The following is a 22,483-nucleotide window of genomic DNA, read 5'->3' as shown; positions in this document are numbered from 1 at the left end:
AATCGAGTGTACTTCGATTAATAGAGATAATAATAATAACACCGTTTATAAAACACAAACTTAAAGGTCTTCATTGAAATTGCAGAAATTGCTCAGTAAAAATGTAGCCTACTTATTAATATTATTAATTAAATTAAATAATTAAATTAATTTGATTACATTTGACACTAAATTGTTATTTTTATGAATTGATTTGATTACATATTTTTAATACATTTTTATTTGTCCTTACAATATTAATAATATATTCCCTGTACTCCTGACAGTAAAATATGGCAAAAAGAAAAAAAAAGAAAAAAAAGGTCCAGTTAAAAAAAAACGTGATATACCGTGAAACCGCCAGAATCTTAAAAAAAAAAACTTGATAAGAGATTTTTGGTCAAACCGCCCAGCACTATTATATAACATTATCTAGTGATGGGCGATTTCAAAACACTGCTTCATGAAGCTTCACGATATTTTATTTCGAATTAGTGGTTCGGAGCATGTATCAAACTGCCAAAGTCACGCCCCCCAGTGGTGAACCACTGAAATTTCGAAACACTTATCAATTAACAATGTCTCCTTTACTGAAATCACGTGACATTGGCAGTTTGATACGCGCTCCAAACCACTGATTCGAAACAAAAGATTCGTTCTGGTTAAATCTCTAGGCCACGTTCACACTTTGGGGACTGACAACCGCATTTACTTACAGGTGTGAGTCTCGAAATGTCCCGTTCACACAGCAACTTACAGTAGTGTCTGGAACTCTGTGTGAACGTGCAACGAGAGTCAAGCCCGTATTCTCTTACTAGTAACCATAACGATGTGACCAACGTAATATTAAAGATGGCGACGTCCATAAAACTGAAAAGTCTCATCACTTTTGACATGACACGAGACCAATTGAACCGCGAGTGTATCCATTCAAACTTCATTAACCAACAGCAGCATGTAAACGCTATAGCCGGAGTGTTTAACCGTTGCACTCGCCTTTGCGACGTCACGCGCATGACACGGCTTTTGAATTTGGAAAAGAAACACAAAACTGGCGGGAGCCGCTCCGGTGGAGAACGTCTCGGTTACAAAGGTAACCCTCGTTCCCTGAAGGAGGGAACGGAGACGTACGTTGGACAGACCGACGAATAGGTCGTACGTCTCCGTTCCCTCTTTCAGGGAACGAGGGTTACCTTTGTAACCGAGACGTTCCCATTCAGTCGGTCACGTTCGACGTACGTCGGACAGACCGACGAATAGGAATCTCGCTAGAGAGGCCAATCTACTTCGAGTGTAACTACAACGAGCCAATGCACATTGGCATGCAATCATATGCATCAGCTGCTCGCCTCGCAGCGCGGGTATATAACGAGCAGCAGGTGCGTTGCATCTTCAGGTTTTCGCTGAGGAGCCGAACCGGATAGGCGGCAGCATCAGCGGGGTACAGCGACTGTGGCGACGGGACGTACGTCTCCGTTCCCTCCTTCAGGGAACGAGGGTTACCTTTGTAACCGAGACGTTGCCATTCAGTCGGTCACGTTCGACGTACGTCGGACAGACCGACGAATAGGAATCCCTACCAAAGCGCCACAGGGGCTGCCCTCTTCCAGCGCTCTGTTGTAAGCCACCTGAACCCCCTTGCCTACGGACGGTGGGACAGGGCAAACACAGAGAGTGTCGATCACTGCTGTTCCCCAAAACCCATTCAGTGAGACTATTGGATAACGCTGGGAAAGCGTACCCTTCCGCTGGGAAAGGAACGCTGCGGAAGCCACATCCTTCCCGAAGGAGTTAAGTGGAGAAGTACATATGGACTAACCCGTAGGCTGTACTACATATGGAAGAACTGGGGTGACTCCAACTCGATGAGAGGTGGGTTCTCCCAGAGGGAAAGACACAGGCTTCGTTTAGGAGCAACCGTGGAACTAGACATATGGGATCCCAGTAGGGTCACACATATGGTACCCAGCCTAAACCCGGTTCTCAAGGATACAACGGAGTATAGGCCTAGCGCCAGACGCTCCGCCACGTCGGCTGCCGAAGGGAGATCGGAGGACTCAACAGGGTCTGCCTTGTAGGGACTCTCTGGAGAAAAAAGCGCATGTAAGCGCAGCAAGCCGACACTAAGCCGGGGCCTCTCCGTGCCTCTGACCTGAGGTGAGAACACGGGAGGAGACCGGCTCGACACGAAGGCTATAGAACCTAGCGAATGTGTTAGGTGTCGCCCAGCCCGCAGCTCTACAGATGTCTGTTAGCGAGGCGCCACGAGCCAGCGCCCAAGAAGATGCGACGCCTCTCGTGGAGTGCGCATGCAACCTGAGCGGGCAGGGCACGCCCTGAGCTTGGTAAGCCAGGGTGATGGCATCCACTATCCAGTGGGCCATCCTCTGCTTGGAGACAGCCTTTCCCTTCTGCTGGCCTCCGTAACAGACAAAGAGCTGATCTGAGGTCCTGAAGCTTTGAGTTCTGTCTATGTACAGTCGCAAAGCGCGAACTGGACAGAGCAAAGCCAGGGCTGGGTCTGCCTCCTCCGAGGGCAGCGCTTGCAGGCTCACTACCTGGTCCCTGAAGGGAGTGGTAGGAACCTTGGGCACATAGCCAGGCCGGGGTCTCAGTACCACATGGCCGTCACCCGGCCCGAACTCCAGGCACGATTCGTCGACCGAAAAAGACTGCAGGTCCCCTACCCTCTTGATGGAGGCCAATGCAACCAGCAGCAAAGTCTTCATAGACAGAATCTTTAAGTCTGCTGATTGCAAGGTCTCAAAGGGAGCAATCTGAAGTGCTCTCAGCACCAGAGCAAGGTCCTAAGAGGGTATGGAGGGAGGACGAGGAGGATTTAACCGCCTCGCCCCCCTAAGGAACCTGACGACCAGGTCGTGCTGACCAACAGATTTGCCATCTATGTGGTCATGATATGCGGAGCGAGCAGCAGTATGGACTTTGAGGGTGGAGGGGGACAGCCTACGCTCCAACCCCTGCTGCAAGAAGGAAAGCACGACACCGATCGAGCATCTTCGGGGGTCCTCTCGACGAGAAGAACACCACTTGACGAACAGGTTCCACTTCAAGGCGTAAGCCCGTCTCGTAGACGGTGCACGTGCCGAAGTGATGGTGTTAAGTACCTCGGGGGGTAAGTCACCTAGAACCTCCGCGTCCCGTCCAGGGGCCAGACATGGAGTTTCCAGAGGTCTGGACGCGGGTGCCAGAGAGTGCCCCGTCTCTGAGAAAGAAGGTCCTTCCTCAGAGGAATGGGCCAGGGAGGGGCTATCGCGAGGAGTGAGAGTTCTGGGAACCAGGTCCGGTTGGGCCAATAGGGCGCAACTAGCAGGACCTGCTCCTCGTCCTCCCTGACTTTGCACAGGGTCTGTGCAAGTAGGCTCACTGGGGGAAACGCATATTTGCGAAGGCCCCGGGGCCAGCTGAGCGCCAGTGCGTCTGTTCCGAGTGTTCCCCCGGACAGGGAGTAAAACAACCGGCAATGGGAGGTTTCTGGTGAGGCAAACAGGTCTACCTGAGCCTCTCCGAACTCTCTCCAAATCAGCTGGACCACCTGGGGGTGGAGTCGCCACTCTCCTGGCCGCGCAGCTCGTGATAGCTCGTCGGCCACACGGTTGAGCACACCGGGAATATGAATGGCACGAAGCGACCTCAGATGCTTCTGACTCCAGAGGAGGAGATGGCGGGCGAGTTGCGACATGCGACGGGAGCGTAGACCACCTTGACGGTTGATGTACGCAACGGTCGCAGTGTTGTCCGTACGGACCAGTACATGCTTGCCCCGTAGCGGCCCTTTGAGGCGGCTCAGGGCAAGGCGTACCGCTAGCAACTCGAGGCAGTTGATGTGCCAATGCAGATGGGGGCCCGTCCAACCCCTGACACTGCATGCCCGTTGTACGTGGCACCCCAGCCTGTGGCAGAGGCATCTGTGAATACCACAGCATGCCGGGACACCTGCTCTAGGGGTACTCCAGCCCGAAGAAACAAGGGGTCCGACCATGGGCTGAAGGTTTGGCGGCACTCCTGAGTGATTGCCACCCGGAACGTGCCGCGTTGCCACGCCCATCTCGGGACCCGGCCGTGGAGCCAGTGTTGAAGCGGTCTCATATGAAGCAGACCGAGCGGGGTTACTGCCGCTGCGGCTGCCATATGCCCCAGGAGCCTCTGAAAAAATTTCAGTGGAACCGCTGTCCTGCCGTTGAACGTATTCAGGCAGTTCAACACCGACTGAGCACGTTCCTCTGTGAGGCGTGCTATCTGTTCGACCGAATCCAACTCCATACCGAGAAAAGAGATCCTCTGCACCGGGGCGAGTTTGCTCTTTTCCCAGTTGACCTGAAGACCCAACTGGCTGAGGTGTCTGAGCACCAAATCCCTGTGTTCGCACCACTGATCCCGGGACTGTGCCAGAATGAGCCAGTCGTCGAGATAGTTAAGGATGCGAACACCCTGTTCTCTCATGGGAACAAGGGCTCCCTCCACGACCTTCGTGAAGACGCGGGGAGACAGGGCCAGCCCGAAGGGTAAGACTCTGTACTGATATGCTCAACCTTCGAACGCAAAAACGCAGGAATGGCCTGTGTCGCGGAAGAATCGAACATGAAAGTACGCGTCCTTCAGGTCGATCGCTGCAAACCAATCCTGGGGACGGATGCCGGGCGAACTGAATCGCATAGCCGAGCCCGATGGTCCGAATGAGCCAGCGAGATGGACTGGGGAGCGCTAACCAGGCTCACAGAGACCGTACAGGCGGGATCAAAGGGACCGCAGGCGTACCCGCAGTGAGGCAGCGAGGTGGAACACAGGGACGCAGCTCGGGAGGCTCTCTCTGCGAGGCGGCCCGAAGCGGGGTCAGAGTGTGCTGTGCAACACCTACCTGGTTCCACGGTTGGGCAGGGGGCGCAGGAGAGGCTTGCTGCCTTCTCGACTGCACGCCGCTGCCCTCTGGCGAAGGAAGAGGGGGATGAGAGTGGTGAGGCTTTTCTCCTCCCACTGCTCTCTGAGCCCTCTTCAGACCCAGAGATGGAGGAACTGCTCTCTTTTTGAAAATTTGGGTACCGCTGGCTGTTGGACCAGCGGGAGAACAGAAACAAACCCAACCAACAGGATTTACCACCCGGCCCTCCTCCGGGGGGGGGGGAGAGCAGCCCCACCCATCTCTGGGTCACCCGTCTCAGGGGTGATTTTTCACTAACCACTTAAACAGTAGCAGAGACGGGAGGTGTCATCTTCCTGCAGCGGACACAGTAGAGCAGACTGGGCCGGAGTTTTTTTTTTTTTTTTTTATTCTGCAGGGGACGACACCCTTGGCGACGAGCAGACTGAGGGCCCACGAGGAACTCAATGGTTTGTCGGGGGAGGCTCCCCGGTCTGCCACTAACTGAGGAGAACTGCTGGGCTCAGTCCCCGACAGTGTCACCGAAAAGGCCACCTTGTGAGATGGGAGTGTCGAGAAAGCGTTTAGCTTGACGACCTCTTGCACCTCAGCAAGGTAAGCCAGGGGTGCGCTTCTGGACCACTGAGGTGGACATCGTCTGGCCGAAGGCCTGCGCCGTGACTTTGATCACGGTTAGTCAACAAGCGCAGCTCAACCCCGGCTCAGAACTACCCTCATGCATAAAGAGTGCCTTGGCCTCACATGCAGGGTGGGTGTGGTCTGTGAACAGCCACCCCACCCATAAGGGTAGTGAGAGAGTAAAAACTTATGCAGATTTTGGCACTTTTGGCATTCCATATTTATGGCACCAATATAGCTCCATACTGCCAAGTTTTTCCATGCACATCCGGAACACCCGGGAAAGCATGGCTGTAAACTCTGAATCTGAGTCAGCATAAGCACACACCATTACAGTGGGCAGCGTCACCCTCATTTCCAGAGCATAACAGCCCTCTCTCCGATGCTGCAATCGACATCTGACCCTCAGCTGGAGCCCTAAATGGAATGCTAGGTTCCCCTATGAAAAGGACCAGCAATCCAATCCAGAAGCTGCACAGCATGTAATGCACTAGAGGGAGGGGCCCTAGGAGGTTGGTTCCCCGAAGGAACCCCTCAACCTCAAGACACCCAAGCCATTTCACCAAAGTAGACCTCTTCTGGTGCACCAGAGAGGGCGCTACAATGGAGATTAGGCAAGGAGACCGCGCATCTAGAGCGCCGAGCGAGCGCTGGGTTGCCGTGACAACCCGCGCTGCAGCCCGACAGCTCGACGGCACACGACACGCAGAGGAGCGAGAGGTTTGCTCTCGCTGATCTCCGCGGTCTCCCAGAGTGTCGGGCAGACCCGCGGCTGTGCTTTTACACACAAGCGGCAGCTGGCCAACAACAGAGGGGACTCAAGCTTCCCGGAGAAAGAAGAGTCACGACCGGCGTGTCGACGTGATCATGTTCTCATACGAAAACATGAACCACCCACGAACATCGTTTCAGCACGCGCCCAGACATGTGAAACAGTGATCGTGGCCGTCAGTGAGGACAGGAAACGACCGCATCCAGAAACACACAAATAGAATGTCATCTTTGAAAAGACGCAAGCTCTACTTGTGTAAGCTCTTTTAGGGACTTTACTCTTTTAGAGTGCTGAAGCACGCAGGGGAACGGCAGCCGCAACACAGACAGGGATTGTGTGCAGCCTGTCGTGTGCTCTTTCTCTCTTTGAAGGCGCTCACTCTTACCAGCCGTAAAAACGGCTTTCAGCGCTCGAAGCGCACCGTACCGGCCGTGAGAACAGCCTTCTGACGCTGTCAAAACAGCTATTTGCTCTATAATGGCAAACGAAACAAAAAACAGAAAATAAAGAGAGGACTTCGACCCCGCTGCTGTGCTGTTCGCCCGCACTCAAAAAAAAAGAGAAGTTCAACCAAAAAGCTTGACTCGTCTTCTAGCAGACACTTGCTTGCAGAGAACAGGAACAAACACCGTTCGGCTCCGAAGCGAAAAGCTGAAGATGCAACGCACCTGCTGCTCGTTATATACCCGCGCTGCGAGGCGAGCAGCTGATGCATATGATTGCATGCCAATGTGCATTGGCTCGTTGTAGTTACACTCGAAGTAGATTGGCCTCTCTAGCGAGATTCCTATTCGTCGGTCTGTCCTACGTACGTCGAACGTGACCGACTGAATGGGAACGTCTCGGTTACAAAGGTAACCCTCGTTCCCTGAAGGAGGGAACGGAGACGTACGTCCTATTCGTCGGTCTGTCCGACGTACGTCGAACGTGACCGACTGAATGGGAACAGTGAGATGACACCTTAAGATGACGCAAATACAGGACTGACCGTATTCTGCTGCTGTATGAACGTGGCCCTATATTAAAGGTTAAAATTATCAACTCAGATGAATATAATCTGGGTTTTATACTAATAACGTTATAATATTTTAATGATATGAGTAAAAATATATAAATATGTAATATAGTGTATATTTAGCCAATAGCTAGTTAATTGTTTTGCTAACATGCTATGGTTATTAAATGGCTTTCCTGAGGTAAATGTAACTTTGACGTGATTGATCAGTTACATGAGACTGACATTTTGGTATTTTTCCAACATTCTAACCAGTAGCGGCTCCTGACCGTAAATTTAGGTAGGTGTTTTTATTAATTTATTTGTTTATTTTTATGTATAAGGCTAACTAATTGTAATGTATGGTCTAAATGTGATTTGTATATTTAATGGTGTATTGAACATGTAATTATGTGGGAGCTGATTAGACCACTGTTTTTCCCAGTGTTCAGAGTTCATGTACAGGTGCTGGTCATATAATTAGAATATCATCAAAAAGTTCATTTTTTTATTATAAATTATTTTTAAAAATGAAACTTTCATATATTCTAGATTCCCTACATGTAAAGTAAAACATTTCAAAAGTTTTTTTTTTTAAATTTTGATGATTAGAGCGTACAGCTCATGAAAGTCCAAAATCCAGTATTTCAAAATATTAGAATTTCCTAAGATCAATCAAAAAATGGATTTGCAAAACAGAAAAGTTCAAGTTCTTTAAAGTATGTTCTTTTGTGCACTCAATACTTGATCGGCAGGACATATTACAGCAAATGACTTGCTCCTAGCACAAATTACTGCATCAGTGAAGTGTGGCATGGAAGTGATCAGCCTGTGGCACTGCTGAGGCACTATTGAGCCTTCAGATCATCTGTATATTGTTGGATGGACTGTTTCTCATCTTTCTCTTGAAAATATCCCATAGATTCAGGTCAGGCATATTGGCTGGCCAATAAAGCACAGTAATATTATGGTCAGCAAACCACTTGGAAGTGGTTTTTGCACTGTGGGCAGATGCTAAAGTCCTGCTGGAAAAGGAAATCAGCATCTCCATAAAGCTTGTCAGCAGATGGAAGCATAAAGTGCTCCAAAATCTCTTGGAAGATGGCTGCATTGACTTTGCACTTGATAAAACACAATGGACCAACACCAGCAGACGTCACGGCCCCCCCAAATCATTATTGACTTCAGAAACTTCACACTAGACTTCAAGCAGCTTGGATTCTGTGCCTCTCCAGTCTTCCTTCAGACTCTGGGACCATGATTTCAACATAAAATGCAAAATTTACTTTTATCTGAAAAGAGGACTTTCGACCACTGTTCACTATCCAGTTCTTTTTCTCCTTAGCCCAGGTAAGATGCTTCTGACGTTGTCTCTGGTTCAGAAGTGGCTTGGTAGTCCTTTTCCTGAAGATGTCTGAGTGTGGTGACTCTTGATGTGCTGACTCCGGCTTCATTCTACTCATTGTGAAGCTCTCCCAAGTGTTTGAATCGGCTTTACTTGACAGTATTCTCAAGCTTGCGGTCATCCCTGTTGCTTGTGCACCTTTGCCTACCCAATTTCTTCCTTCCAGTCAACTTTGCATTTAATATGCTTTGATACATCACTCTGTAAACAGCCACCCCATTCAGTAATGACCTTCTGTGACTTACTCTCTTTGTGGAGGGTGTCAATGATTGTCTCCTGGACCATTGCCAAGTCAGCAGTCTTCCCCATTAGTGTGGTTTCAAAGAACAAAAGATACCCGGAATTTATACTGTAGGGATGGTCATTTAATCAAACTCAAATGTAAATATTCTAATATTTTGAGATACTGGATTTTGGACTTTCATTAGCTGTACGCTCTAATCAACAAATTAAAAAAAAAAACTTTTGAAATGCTTTACTTTACATGTAGGGAATCTAGAATATATGAAAGTTTCATTTTTTAAAATAATTTACAATAAAAAAATGAACTTTTTCACGATATTCTAATTATATGACCAGCACCTGTATGTGTTTTGTTTTGATTTTCCTATGTGAATATGGTATAGTTTATATGTTTTGTTTTTTATTTCATCTGGCTGCTTTAGGGGGGTTGTTGTACTAGACGAGACAGTAGGGGGTGGTGTGATGCAGTGATAAATAGTCTCTTATTGGCCTGCTTAGCTGAAACAAACAAAACAAACAAGCCCTGGAAATTGATAAAAGAACACATATTATACCGACATTTAATATTTAATATTATCAGATGATTAGTTAATTACATTTGATAGATTTTACTTTCAATAAAATATTTGCGATGGGTTTATACAAGATGTTTTTTATGCACGTTTAGGCTGAGTTTTTGTTGCATTTACACTGTTCTGACCAGCAGGTGTCCCCAGCGTGTGGTGTTTCGAACGCTTAGTTCTTAGCTCAAATTGATTGAAGCTTTGAAAAGCCTAATTTCTCCCATCACTAATCTTAATACTAACCAGGTGGAAACGGGCTTTTCTTTTCTGTCTCGCATTAGAAATTTCTTGAATTCTTCCGTATATTTTACAATAGAGTATCGCATGGCAAGGATCAATCATTCAAAGTTTCTTCATTGTCACAACCATATATAATTACAATATTACATGGGGGGAACAAAAGTCATTTCACATTAGTTCATTTGGTGGCCATCTTGGTTACACCCTCAATTTTTATTCCTGCAAGTGTGGCTCATAACTATTTGAATGGGGAAAGACTGAAAACCTCAAAACTGTTGGTCAAGATTAGGAATAAAATTAGACTCATACAGCATGATAAATTTAGCTTCTTTAGTTTGAGCTCAAAGTCTACAAAATAAGTGTTATGCTCTGGGCAGTTACTTTGACACGTACCATTGCCTAAAGATTGTTGCAGACCACAGACACCCTTTAAAACAAAGTAAGACACACTTTAAAAAAAAGTAAGTCTGATCAGTGACTCCACCCACCTTTGAAGTATATTTATAACATGTTTAGCCAGTGAGAGCTCACTGATCGTCTTCATCATGACCATCATCATCTCTCTGCTCCTGTTGGCCTCTCTGCTGCCACACCTGACCTTCACTGGTGAGACTGATTATTTAACAGCATATTACAATGACTTTTACAAGTGTTTAATTGGTATGTGCTGGATAAGTTGACTAACAGCACTATCTCTCTCTCAGCTCATGTGAATGTGGGTATAGTGAATGGAAAAGAAGCCAAACCCCACTCCAGACCTTACATAGTTTCTCTTCAGGCGTGTGGGGACCATATCTGTGGTGGATTCCTCATTTCTGATCAGTTTGTCCTGACTGCTGCACATTGCTGGAACGGGTAAGAGCTTGTTTAGTGTGATCTGCAATGTTGAGTTAAAATTACTTTTGACTGATAATGACTGAAGTGCACCCTGTATATCAGTTATGACATAAATGACCATTTCCAATATGCTCTTTCAACAGACGTAATATTCTGACGGTTGTTGTTGGTGCTCATGACTTAAGGGACAGCAAGAGTTCAGATCACATCAGAGTGAAGTCCTACATCCCTCATCCAAAATATAAATCCAATCCAATCAATGATGACATCATGCTTTTGAAGGTAACAACCTGTAATATATTTAGTTTTTCAAAATAATATCCAGTCAAGAAACAGTAGCACAAACCACTATGTTTGAATTTCTTGCTTTAAAAATTACTGAAGGGATTTAAATAATTAAAAGTGCCTCTTTGAGTCTGTTTTTTACATTATTGATTTATTGCTCTGTTTAGCAACAAAAAATGGGCAAAAAAAGACAGAAAACCTGAAAAATTATACACAGCATAAAATAAAGATACAAATAAAAAAATAAATAAAAAAAACTCCACTTTGCCTTTTCAGCTTCTGTAATAACCTCAAAAACAACAGCATAACCTAACAAACTTCAGTCTTATAAAACATTGTTTATTAAAAACTGTTGTATTTTTTAATTATAGCTAGAGAAAAAAGTCGGTCCAAACAATGTTGGAGTGATACCATTACCAAAGGAAGGAGAAGACATCAAAGCAGCCTGTAGTGTTGCCGGCTGGGGAAGACTGATGGATAATGGCCCAGTGAGCAATCTTCTAATGGAGGCAAACGTGTCCATAATGAATAACACAGAATGCAGCAATAGATGGGGAGAATTATACTCAGTTTCACAGATGATCTGTGTATATGGCGATGGTGGAACCTGCCAAGTACGTTCAAAAGATGATTCACAGACTTTATGGTAATGTATGAACTGGTTTCACTAGTGACGTGTTGATCTGTGTTTCTTAACAGGGGGATTCAGGAGGTCCTTTGGTTTGTGGAAACACTGCTGTTGGTATCACATCTTTCGGTGCCCGGCGCTGTAATTCACCTGATCATCCTAATGTGTATACTAAGATTTCAGCATATATTCAATGGATCCGTACAGTGACTGGAAATGTATAGTGACTTCATGGAAACTAAAGAAGGAAGAAATGTTATTCTTGAATTCTTCCATAAACCTTCTTTCAATAAAAGTATCACATGGCAAGCATCAATTATAGTCGAAGTGTTCTCATTGTCACAACCATATATAATTTAGACAACACCTTCACTTTCCAGTCATGCCTGTAGACTCATATCTCATTGAATGGGGAAAAACTGAAATACCCAAAACTGTTGGTCAAAATTACAGTAATAATAATAATAATAATACATTTCAAAACAGGAATGATTTCATAAACTGTGCTGCTTTAAAAAAAAAAAAAAAAAAAAAAGAGAAAAAAGTGGTAAATCTTCCAGAATTTGAGTTGTAAAATAAAGAGCTTTGTAAAGAGACCACAGCTCTCGACTGATTTCTCACATCTAACAGAATTTACAAGAAATATTAGACATGGATTACATCACACATGGGGCAGATTAAGTATTATATATACATACATATATATATATATATAGATACAGTGGGTACGGAAAGTATTCAGACCCCCTTAAATTTTTCACTCTTTGTTATATTGCAGCCATTTGCTAAAATCATTTGAGTTCATTTTTTTTTCCTCATTTATGTACACACAGCACCCCATATTGACAGAAAAACACAGAATTGTTGACATTTTTGCAGATTTATTAAAAAAGAAAAACTGAAATATCACATGGTCCTAAGTATTCAGACCCTTTGCTCAGTATTTAGTAGAAGCACTCTTTTGATCTAATACAGCCATGAGTCTTTTTGGGAAAGATGCAACAATTTTTTCACACCTGGATTTGGGGATCCTCTGCCATTCCTCCTTGCAGATCCTCTCCAGTTCTGTCAGGTTGGATGGTAAACGTTGGTGGACAGCCATTTTTAGGTCTCTCCAGAGATGCTCAATTGGGTTTAAGTCAGGGTTCTGGCTGGGCCATTCAAGAACAGTCACGGAGTTGTTGTGAAGCCACTCCTTCGTTATTTTAGCTGTGTGCTTAGGGTCATTGTCTTGGTGGAAGGTAAACCTTCGGCCCAGTCTGAGGTCCTGAGCACTCTGGAGAAGGTTTTCGTCCAGGATATCCCTGTACTTGGCCGCATTCATCTTTCCCTCGATTGCAACCAGTCGTCCTGTCCCTGCAGCTGAAAAACACCCCCACAGCATGATGCTGCCACCACCATGCTTCACTGTTGGGACTGTATTTGACAGGTGATGAGCAGTGCCTGGTTTTCTCCACACATACCGCTTAGAATTAAGGCCAAAAAGTTCTATCTTGGTCTCATCAGACCAGAGAATCTTATTTCTCACCATCTTGGAGTCCTTCAGGTGTTTTTTCATGTGTCTTGCACTGAGGAGAGGCTTCCGTCGGGCCACTCTGCCATAAAGCCCCGACTGGTGGAGGGCTGCAGTGATGGTTGACTTTCTACAACTTTCTCCCATCTCCCAACTGCATCTCTGGAGCTCAGCCACAGTGATCTTTGGGTTCTTCTTTACCTCTCTCACCAAGGCTCTTCTCCTCCGATAGCTCAGTTTGGCCGGACGGCCAGCTCTAGGAAGGGTTCTGGTCGTCCCAAACGTCTTCCATTTAAGGATTATGGAGGCCACTGTGCTCTTAGGAACCTTAAGTGCAGCAGAAATTTTTTTGTAACCTTGGCCAGATCTGTGCCTTGCCACAATTCTGTCTCTGAGCTCTTCAGGCAGTTCCTTTGACCTCATGATTCTCATTTGCTCTGACATGCACTGTGAGCTGTAAGGTCTTATATAGACAGGTGTGTGGCTTTCATAATCAAGTCCAATCAGTATAATCAAACACAGCTGGACTCAAATGAAGGTGTAGAACCATCTCAAGGATGATCAGAAGAAATGGACAGCACCTGAGTTAAATATATGAGTGTCACAGCAAAGGGTCTGAATACTTAGGACCATGTGATATTTCAGTTTTTCTTTTTTAATAAATCTGCAAAAATGTCAACAATTCTGTGTTTTTCTGTCAATATGGGGTGCTGTGTGTACATTAATGAGGAAAAAAAATGAACTTAAATGATTTTAGCAAATGGCTGCAATATAACAAAGAGTGAAAAATTTAAGGGGGTCTGAATACTTTCCGTACCCACTGTATATTATATATATATATATATATATATATATATATATATATATATATATATATGCACACGCCACTTCTCTGTCGAACCAGAACCTCTTTATTTGTCTGTCCATTTATAGATAACCAGATACACGTCATCAGTATGAGGGCACACCCATTACAAATGTTAACACCCCCACATGCTCTCATACTGTGCAGTACTGTATACAATAACATAAAACATGAGGATTTACATGGCAAACATGAGTTTTTCTAACTTTTTGTCATTGGTTTAGTCATGACATCAGCCACCATTTCTTCTGTGGGGCAATACTCAGTTGTCATCTGGCCATCACTGAGTGCGGATCGAATAAAATGATACCTAATATCAACATGTTTACATCTTTGTCAGCACAGTGGGTTCTTTGACAAAGCTTTTTTTTTTTCTTTTTCTTTTTCTTCTTTTCTGTTTACTGCGCACACAGTGATTGACTAAATTCTGAACAAAATCATTCTCAGTAAGGTAGTCATGTAACATTTTGTTCCAGTTTCTACCCGACTGTTTTAAACCATACAGTGACTTGTTCAGCTTTCCGACTAGTTTAGCACATATATTTGCATGTAATAAATAAATATTCATATTATGGTGAATTACCGTCATGTTTATTTTATATAGTGATGAGCAAGGGGGCCCCTGGTGGTTCGGGGGCCCTATGCAACTTGTGTAGTTTGCGTATTTATGTAGTTTTCCGCATTCAAATTTGGTTACAGAAGCAATGTTTATATATAATAAATGAGGTCACCGGCGCTGCTGTAACAGCAGTCATCAACTGATTTAATTGCTTGGTCAGCAGGGGACCCCCCAAACCTGCGGGGCCCTATGCATTTGCGTGGTGGTCAACAACGTTATTGATTTTAAACGAGCAGCGACTGAACGGCATAAATTTTGGCACAAGTGTGTATTTTTATAAGAATTTTACCATTTCACCCCCATTTCCTTTAATAAATCTATTTTACACTAGGTACTAGGTATGTAACGATATCAAAATCTCACGATACGATAATATCTCGATATGAAGTCCACTATACGATATTTATTGCGATATTTAAAAAAAAAAAAAGATAAATGAAGACTTTGTCAGTTTGAAACAGGAACTTCCAGTGTAGTGTTTTCAGTTTTCACAATAAGGAAAAAATATTAAACAACCAATAAAAAAATAGTAGTAAGAGGAAAAAATGCACAATACTCAACTCCTTTTTGTGTTTATTATACTTGTAAAATGAGTTTAACAGACTGCTAATCTCAACAAATTCACTAACACGTCTTTACAAATCAGGTTCATTAGTTAACATTATTAACTAATAATGAACTGCATTTCTACAGCATTCATTAATCTTTAACGTTAATTTCAACATTTACTAATACATCATTAAAAATAAAGAGTTGTATTTGTTAACATTATTTAATGCACTGTAAACTAACATAAGATGATATGAACAGCTGTATTTTTATTAAATAACATTAACAAAGATTAACAGTTACAAATGTATTGCTCATGGTTAGATCATGTTAGTTAATACATTAATGTTAACAAATGAACCTTATTGTATAGTGTTACCACAAATTCAACACAAATTGGATTCATAAAGATGTCACTAGTTTCTGAAAGAATGATCCAGTGATATAGTTTTAACAGTAATTTGTTGCCATCTAGTGGCGTAACAATGCAATCGATATATTAGTTAGCCTATATGAAGTATTTTTAAAAGGTGATTTATTCTGTTTTGATCAGTAACGTAGACAGCGTTTATCTGAATAATAAACTTTTGTATACTTCTGTGATAATTAGAATATTTGTAACAGAAATATTGATACTGTGTGTTCGAAAAGATTGTTTGTGAATAGATCAACGGCAGCGCGAATGCAGATTTGAATCTCACGATTTTATTTTTGTCAAAGGTTTAATATAGCCTACACGAGCGAATCGTTGTCATTTAGGAAATAGATCATATGTGTATTGTTCTTGTGTAGTCACTCAAAATAGTGTCATACCAAGAAATAACTACTAAAAACATATTTAAATCAGTTCATGTGAGTACAGTGGTTCAATATTAATATTATAAAGCGAAGAGAATATTTTTGGTGCGCCAAAAAAAACAAAATAACGACTTATATAGTGATGGGCGATTTCAAAACACTGCTTCAGGAAGCTTCGGAGCATTATGAATCAGCGTGTCGAATCAGCGGTTCGGAGTGCCAAAGTCACGTTATTTCAGCAGTTTGGTGGTTTGACATGCGATCCGAATCATTATTCGATACGATGATTCATAATAAAAAAAATGTTCCTCACGTCAAATTGCAAAGGCTTTGCAAATCTCATCATCTACAGTGCATAACATCATCAAACGATTCAGAGAAACTGGAGAAATCTCTGTGCGTAAGGGACAAGGCCGAAGACCTTGATTGGATGCCCGTGGTCTTTGGGCCCTCAGACGACACTGCATCACTCATCGCCATGATTGTGTCAATGACATTACTAAATGGGCCCAGTAATACTTCCAGAAACCACTGTCGGTAAACATAATCCACCGTGCCATCTGCAGATGCCAACTAAAGCTTTATTATGCAAAAAGGAAGCCATATGTGAACATGGTCCAAAAGCGCCGTCGTGTCCTGTGGGCCAAGTCTCATTTAAAATGGATTGTTTCAAAGTGGAAAAGTGTTCTATGGTCAGACGAGTCCAAATTTGACATTCTTGTTGGAAATCACAGATGCCGTGTCCTCCGGGGTAAAGAGGTGGGAGACCTTCCAGTGTGTTATCAGCGTTCAGTTCAAAAGCCAGCATCTCTGATGGTATGGGGGTGCTTAAGTGCATACGGTATGGGCAGCTTGCATGTTTTGGAAGGCACTATGAATGCTGAAAGGTATATAAAGATTTCAGAGCAACATTAAACGAAAAATACATCAAAGACAACCACAAACTCTTCAGCAGCTGGAAACCTATATCAAGCAAGAATGGGACCAAATTCCAACACCAAAATTCCAGAAACTCATAACCTTGATGCCCAGACATCTTCAAACTCTTTTGAAAAGAAGAGGAGATACTACACCATGGTAAACATGCCCCCTGTATGCAGGCATCAAATTGTAAAATTTCTCCATTTAAACATTTGTTGTTATCTATGTTCTATTGTGAATAAAATATTGGCTCATGTGATTTGAAAGTCTTTTAGTTTTCATTTTATTCAAATTCAAAAAACGTCCCAACTTTTCCGGAATTTGGGTTGTAAATGTCCTAATTGAACTAAGGCCTAATCCTGGCTCAGTCTAAGCCCTGTCTGTGAAACCAGGCCTTTATGTTTCACTTTTTAAACTTCTTTTATTTCAACAATAATCTGCCAATGGTCTTCTTTAAAATAAGACCAAACTTAAGTCTGTGCTCCCAGGCTTCAAATTTTTATGACAGTTTTTGTACATGAACATTTTTGTCCTCTATGGACCTAAGTATAACTTTTTTTAATTGACGCACAAAGGTTAAAGAGTCCCAGACTCCTGCAAAAGGGTCTTCATTTGGTGTAACTACTTTTGAAATGACACACATACTATGATAGTACCCAACCTAGTGGGTACACGACTTCTAGGGAGTCTGAAAATTGTTAATTGTTTGAACCCAAAATGTATTTTTACTTAAACTAAAGCTAAAGTTGAGCTACTTGTTTGTAACTTTACAGTGTAAGCATCATAACAAAGTATGTTAATACAATATGGTTGTAAATGTATATTGTTATAGGTCAGGCCTAAAATGCAAAACTCAGTTTTAAACAGTCCTTATTTACCACAAAAATGCATGTTTTCTTCCTCATCTTGACAGAGGTGAGAACCTAACAGTTGTGGTTGGAGCTCATGATCATAATCATGCTCTAGCCACATGGATGACAAGCTCTATCCACCCTGAAAATCTGATAAATGACATCAAGCTCCTTCAGGTAAATGACTAAGCTAGGTTTTGCAGGGCAAACTGCAATAAAACATTTGTAACGTTAGTGTACTAAACCCAAGTGCAGTTTATTTAGCCAAAGCGTGAACCAAATACAAAAAAGAAACACAGACTTGACATGATAAAACTATGATAAAAATAAACCAACTTGACATGGACTCACCAAACAGCAGTTACAGGGACAAAGCTAGACAAGATACAGGTCTTCTTCTTCTTCTTTAGGGTTTAATGGCAGCTTGCATCCATTAACGTTGCACCACGGTTTATTTTCCTGTAATGTCCATTACATCATATTCTCCTCATCAGTCCAGTCCTTGGTAAAAAAAAAAAAAAACTGCAAATACTTCTTCTGCCTTATTCATTCTCACCACTTTACAGTATATTTCCTTCATTCCTGTCCCTGATAGACCAACTTTTCCTAACTCTTCCATCATCTTTTTCCTCTGATCTTCATATTGTCTGCAACTTTTAAGCACATGCTCTATAGTTTCTGAAACCTGACAATAGCCACAAAAATCAGTTGGGTAAAAGACATGGTAAAGCAACTGACTAGTGAGGACATTTTACTGGTCCTCACTAGTTAAAAATGCTTATAAATCAGCCAAAACATGTTTTTATTTAAATCTAGTGTTTTGCATGTTTCTGTGATGGGTATAGATTTAGTGGTAGGGTTAGACCATAGGAAATATCATTATACTATTAAAATATCATTTATTAATATATTAAAATGTCATATAAAATCAATTGGAGTCTATGCAATGTCCACACTAATATAGTGAAACAAATGTGTGTGTGTGTGTGTGTGTGTGTGTGCGCACGTTGTGGTGTACCCTACATTATGGGAAGAAAAGATGGCAATATATGAAATACTTGTCCTTGTGGGGACATTTTTTGGTCCCCATGAGGAAAGGAGCTTACAAATCATACTAATAAATCAAGTGATGTTTTCTGAAAATGTAAAAATGCAGAAGGTTTTCTGGGTGTGCTCTTTGATACCAATTGTTCATTTGAAAGCCACATTTCTAGCATCTGTAAAACCGCATTCTTCCATCTTAATAATATATCTAAACTATGACATATGCTCTCAATAACAAAGTTAGTTCATGCGTTCATGACCTCAAGGCTAGATTATTGTAATGCTCTACTGGGTGGTTGCCCTGCACGCTTAATAAACAAACTCCAGCTGGTCCAAAATGCAGCAGCTTGAGTTCTTACTAGAACCAGGAAAAATGACCATATTAACCCGGTTCTGTCAACACTGCATTGGCTCCCTATTAAACATTGTATACATTTTAAAATGCTGCATAAATTAGGTCAGCCAGAACCGGGAACACATCTTATAACACCGATGTACTTGTTACATCATAAGAAGAATGTCATCTACACTAATACTAGTCTCTCTGTTTATCCCGAGGTTTACCGTAGTCAGCCGGATCCGGGCCGTATCTAGATCACATGGAGGACCTGCACCCTAAATATGACCCCAACACATCCCTGAAGTGTCAGCAGAGATTGTGTCAACTAGACTATCCCCTGTGAAGGCCTCATTGATATAGCAGACAGTGGCACAGATCCTCAACAAACCTGTCTCCATACCAGCGTGATGAATCTGATCTTCAACCAGATGAGACTGGATTAAATATTTTGAATGTTCCGATTCCAAGCTGACTTCTGACCTGTAACGCTGCCTGAATCATAATCATACACTGTTCGTTTGTTGGTCAGAACTGGCCCTATGACTGAGCCTGGATTCTCCCAAGTTTTTTTTTCCTCATTCTGTCACCTGATGGAGTTTGGGTTCATTGCCATTGTCGCCTCTGGCTTGCTTAGTCGGTGACAGTTAATATTCAACAATATCACTGATCTGCCTGCATTAGACCTTTATCACAGCGGAATTGGTTACCGGTGCTCATCGAAGTGGTGTACTGATTCTTCTAGTTATGTATATCTTCAGTGTGTGTTGTAATCACCTAGATGAATAAATGCCTCTTAAAATGAGCATCCGCAGGATGATTTCAAAATCCAGACATTTTCAGAGACAGAAGAAGAGATATTCTGATGATTACTGTGTACAGAATTTTCCAAACTCAGCAGAACTTGTAGTTTTAATCCAACGTCATTTAGAATTAGCAGTCGGACATGCTGCAGTAACACCGGCGAGAGGATTCGGCCATTAGTTTTGATTGCGTTGTGATGGGACCGGAAGTAGCGATACACTGCTTCACTTACCGGATATAGGAAGTGTGATAAAGGTCTATTGAAACTATTGTATGCAAAGTGATGTGAGCTGGACGATGACATCACTGTTTTCTCCAGAGCTGCTATAGATAAATGAATTAAATTAATAATTATTTTACAATGGAAACAAATCAACACTGAACTTTCGTAAGCTGGACAATGCCACCATTATCTTCTAGAGCTGCTGTACAGCCCAAATACAGCCCATTATTGTCCTGTCATCACTGTAAAGCTGCTTTGAAACAATCTGCATTGTAAAAAGCGCTACATAAATAAAGGTGACTTGACTTGTGACGGGTAGGTTTAGGGTTAGGAGACAGAATATACAGTTTGTACAGTATAAAAATCATTATCTCTATGGAAAGTCCCCATAAAACATGGAAAACCAATGTGTGTGTATGTGTGTGTGTGTGTGTGTACATGTTTTTCTATCCTGGTGGGGACTTCAATCTGAATGAACACAGACTCCTGGGGACTCATGTCACCGTGGGGACCTTAATTGAGGTTCCCATGTGGAAACAAACTTATAAATCATACAGAATGAGTTTTTTCTGAAAATGTAAAAATGCAGAAGGTTTTCTGTGATGGGTAGGTTTAGGGGTAGGGTTAGTGTAGGGGGATAGAAAATACAGTTTGTACAGTACAAAAACCATTATGTCTATGGAGGACTGTGTGTGAGTGTGTGTGCGTGCGTACGGCGCATTTTTGTGATTTATGAGGACACAAATTTGTATAATGACATGGGTATTACACTGGGATTACGGGGTAAACATGAATGAGGACATTTCATGAGTCCTCATATTTAAAATAGCTTTAAAAACACACTAAACAATGTTTTATTAAAAATGTAAAAATGCAGAATGTTTTCTGTGATGAGCAGGTTTAGGGGTAGGGTTAGTGTAGGGGGAGAGAATCTACAGTTTGTACAGTATAAAAACCATTAAGCCTATGGAATGTCCTCAGCAAATCAAACCTGTGTGAGTGTATGTGTGACAAACATTTCCACTTCTTTCTTTAGTTCTCTAAACCCTACACCACCAATGACAAAATAGCCGCCACAAACTCATATCAAGGGGAAGAGATTGGCCAAAAGAGTGGTTTTGTTGCAAAGAATGTGTAAACTGGACCCACACTGACAGTTTTAGTCACAAAAGAGACTATGACTATACTAAAATTGTAGCTGTACTTCATTCTGTAAGAATTATGTTTTTTCTAGTGTTTTTAATACAATTCAAACACATATTTTAGCTAATACATTACTATAGGGTTGTCAAAAGAAAGTCAATACTTAAATTTTAATTTTGAAGTCCACATTTTTCACAACATTTTTGTCTCCTCTTATCTCTAATAAAGCAGTGAAGACTTACATTTCTTCTCTTGTTGCCCTTTGACTGAAAATTACAACCAAAAGCCACAAAATGAGGCATCGTATATTATATATTATATAGCAACCATTTGATGTCATCGACATAGAATGCACTGTGCACCTAAACAAAATGGCCCCCATTGTCCATAATATGTCATGGATTTTTTAAATAACGTAAATCTTTCATGGGTTTTCTACTACATATTTCAGTAAGAGACATCATTTACGTTTTATTAAGCCATACAAGTCTTAATACTCGGGGTTCCCTTTAAAAATGTAATGGTACCAGTCTTTCTACAGTACTGAATAGTATTGAATATCGGGTCAATCCAGTACCTCTTTATAGGCGCTGCTTTCAAATGCTCATGTGCGTATTTGTGTGAGCGCACTGTGAAGACCCTCAAACGGATCTGTTTAAAACGTGTTTCATGCAGCATTGTAGCCAACATGTTCGTTGAGCATGTGAATGCAATGGCCAATCTCTTATTCATAACCAACAAAGTATAATGACGAAGTAAATAAGAGGTTCATTGTGCGGCACAGACAGATTTTTTGATTATAACAAGAGTTTTCACTCAGTCAGTGAGCTTGTGCTGCAGCTGAACTGAAGTGATATCAGCTTCATTGATTATAAAGCCAGCGCTGTTTGCTCGCTTTCTGTATATAGCCCATTCATAACTTGAATAAAGGTTTATTTCTCATTCTGCAAAGTACACACTTCAAAGTTTCAAGAGTGACAGCTGTATTAAAATGAGAGATTGAACTGGAACTGGAACATGCAACTGGACAATGATCCGAAGATCACAAGCAAATCTACAACAGAATGGCTGAAAAAGAAAAAAAACAAGGTGTTGCAATAGTTCAGTCGAAATCCAGACCTCTACCCGACTGAAATGCTGTGGTGAGAGCTGTGCACAAACAAATGACCAGAAACCTCAATAAACTGAAACAATGTTGTAAAGAAAAGTCAGTAACGCTTTAGATTACAGCCCAGAAAGTACTGCGTAATTACAATGAATTTACAGCGTAACTTTCGATAATTATAGTGTAACTATACAGTAAGTACGTGTAAGTATAGGGAAACAATATGTAAAGTCTTGGGAATAAAGGGGTA

General features: G+C 42.4%; 2 protein-coding genes and 1 long non-coding RNA gene across 3 annotated transcripts in view; 2 read left to right on the top strand and 1 right to left on the bottom strand.

Moving 5' to 3' along the window:
* Positions 1 to 11,777, top strand: part of LOC127521004 (mast cell protease 1A-like) — a 117,153-nt gene extending 105,376 nt beyond the window's left edge. The window contains exons 3-7 of the mRNA XM_051909834.1: positions 10,228 to 10,317; positions 10,416 to 10,566; positions 10,692 to 10,830; positions 11,205 to 11,447; positions 11,533 to 11,777. Of these exons, the coding sequence (XP_051765794.1) occupies positions 10,228 to 10,317; positions 10,416 to 10,566; positions 10,692 to 10,830; positions 11,205 to 11,447; positions 11,533 to 11,685 (776 nt within the window). The 3' untranslated portion in view covers positions 11,686 to 11,777. The remainder of the gene's footprint in view (positions 1 to 10,227; positions 10,318 to 10,415; positions 10,567 to 10,691; positions 10,831 to 11,204; positions 11,448 to 11,532) is intronic.
* LOC127521000 (granzyme B-like) overlaps positions 1 to 22,483 on the top strand; it is a 135,640-nt gene that overhangs the window by 92,280 nt on the left and 20,877 nt on the right. The window lies entirely within an intron of this gene.
* Positions 1 to 22,483, bottom strand: part of LOC127521013 (uncharacterized) — a 175,286-nt gene that overhangs the window by 136,602 nt on the left and 16,201 nt on the right. The window lies entirely within an intron of this gene.

The sequence above is a fragment of the Ctenopharyngodon idella genome, chromosome 10 (genome assembly GCF_019924925.1).
Source record: "Ctenopharyngodon idella isolate HZGC_01 chromosome 10, HZGC01, whole genome shotgun sequence".
NCBI lineage: Eukaryota > Metazoa > Chordata > Actinopteri > Cypriniformes > Xenocyprididae > Ctenopharyngodon > Ctenopharyngodon idella.
The sequence above is the reverse complement of the archived record's forward strand: the minus strand, read 5'-3'. Positions and strand labels throughout refer to the sequence as shown.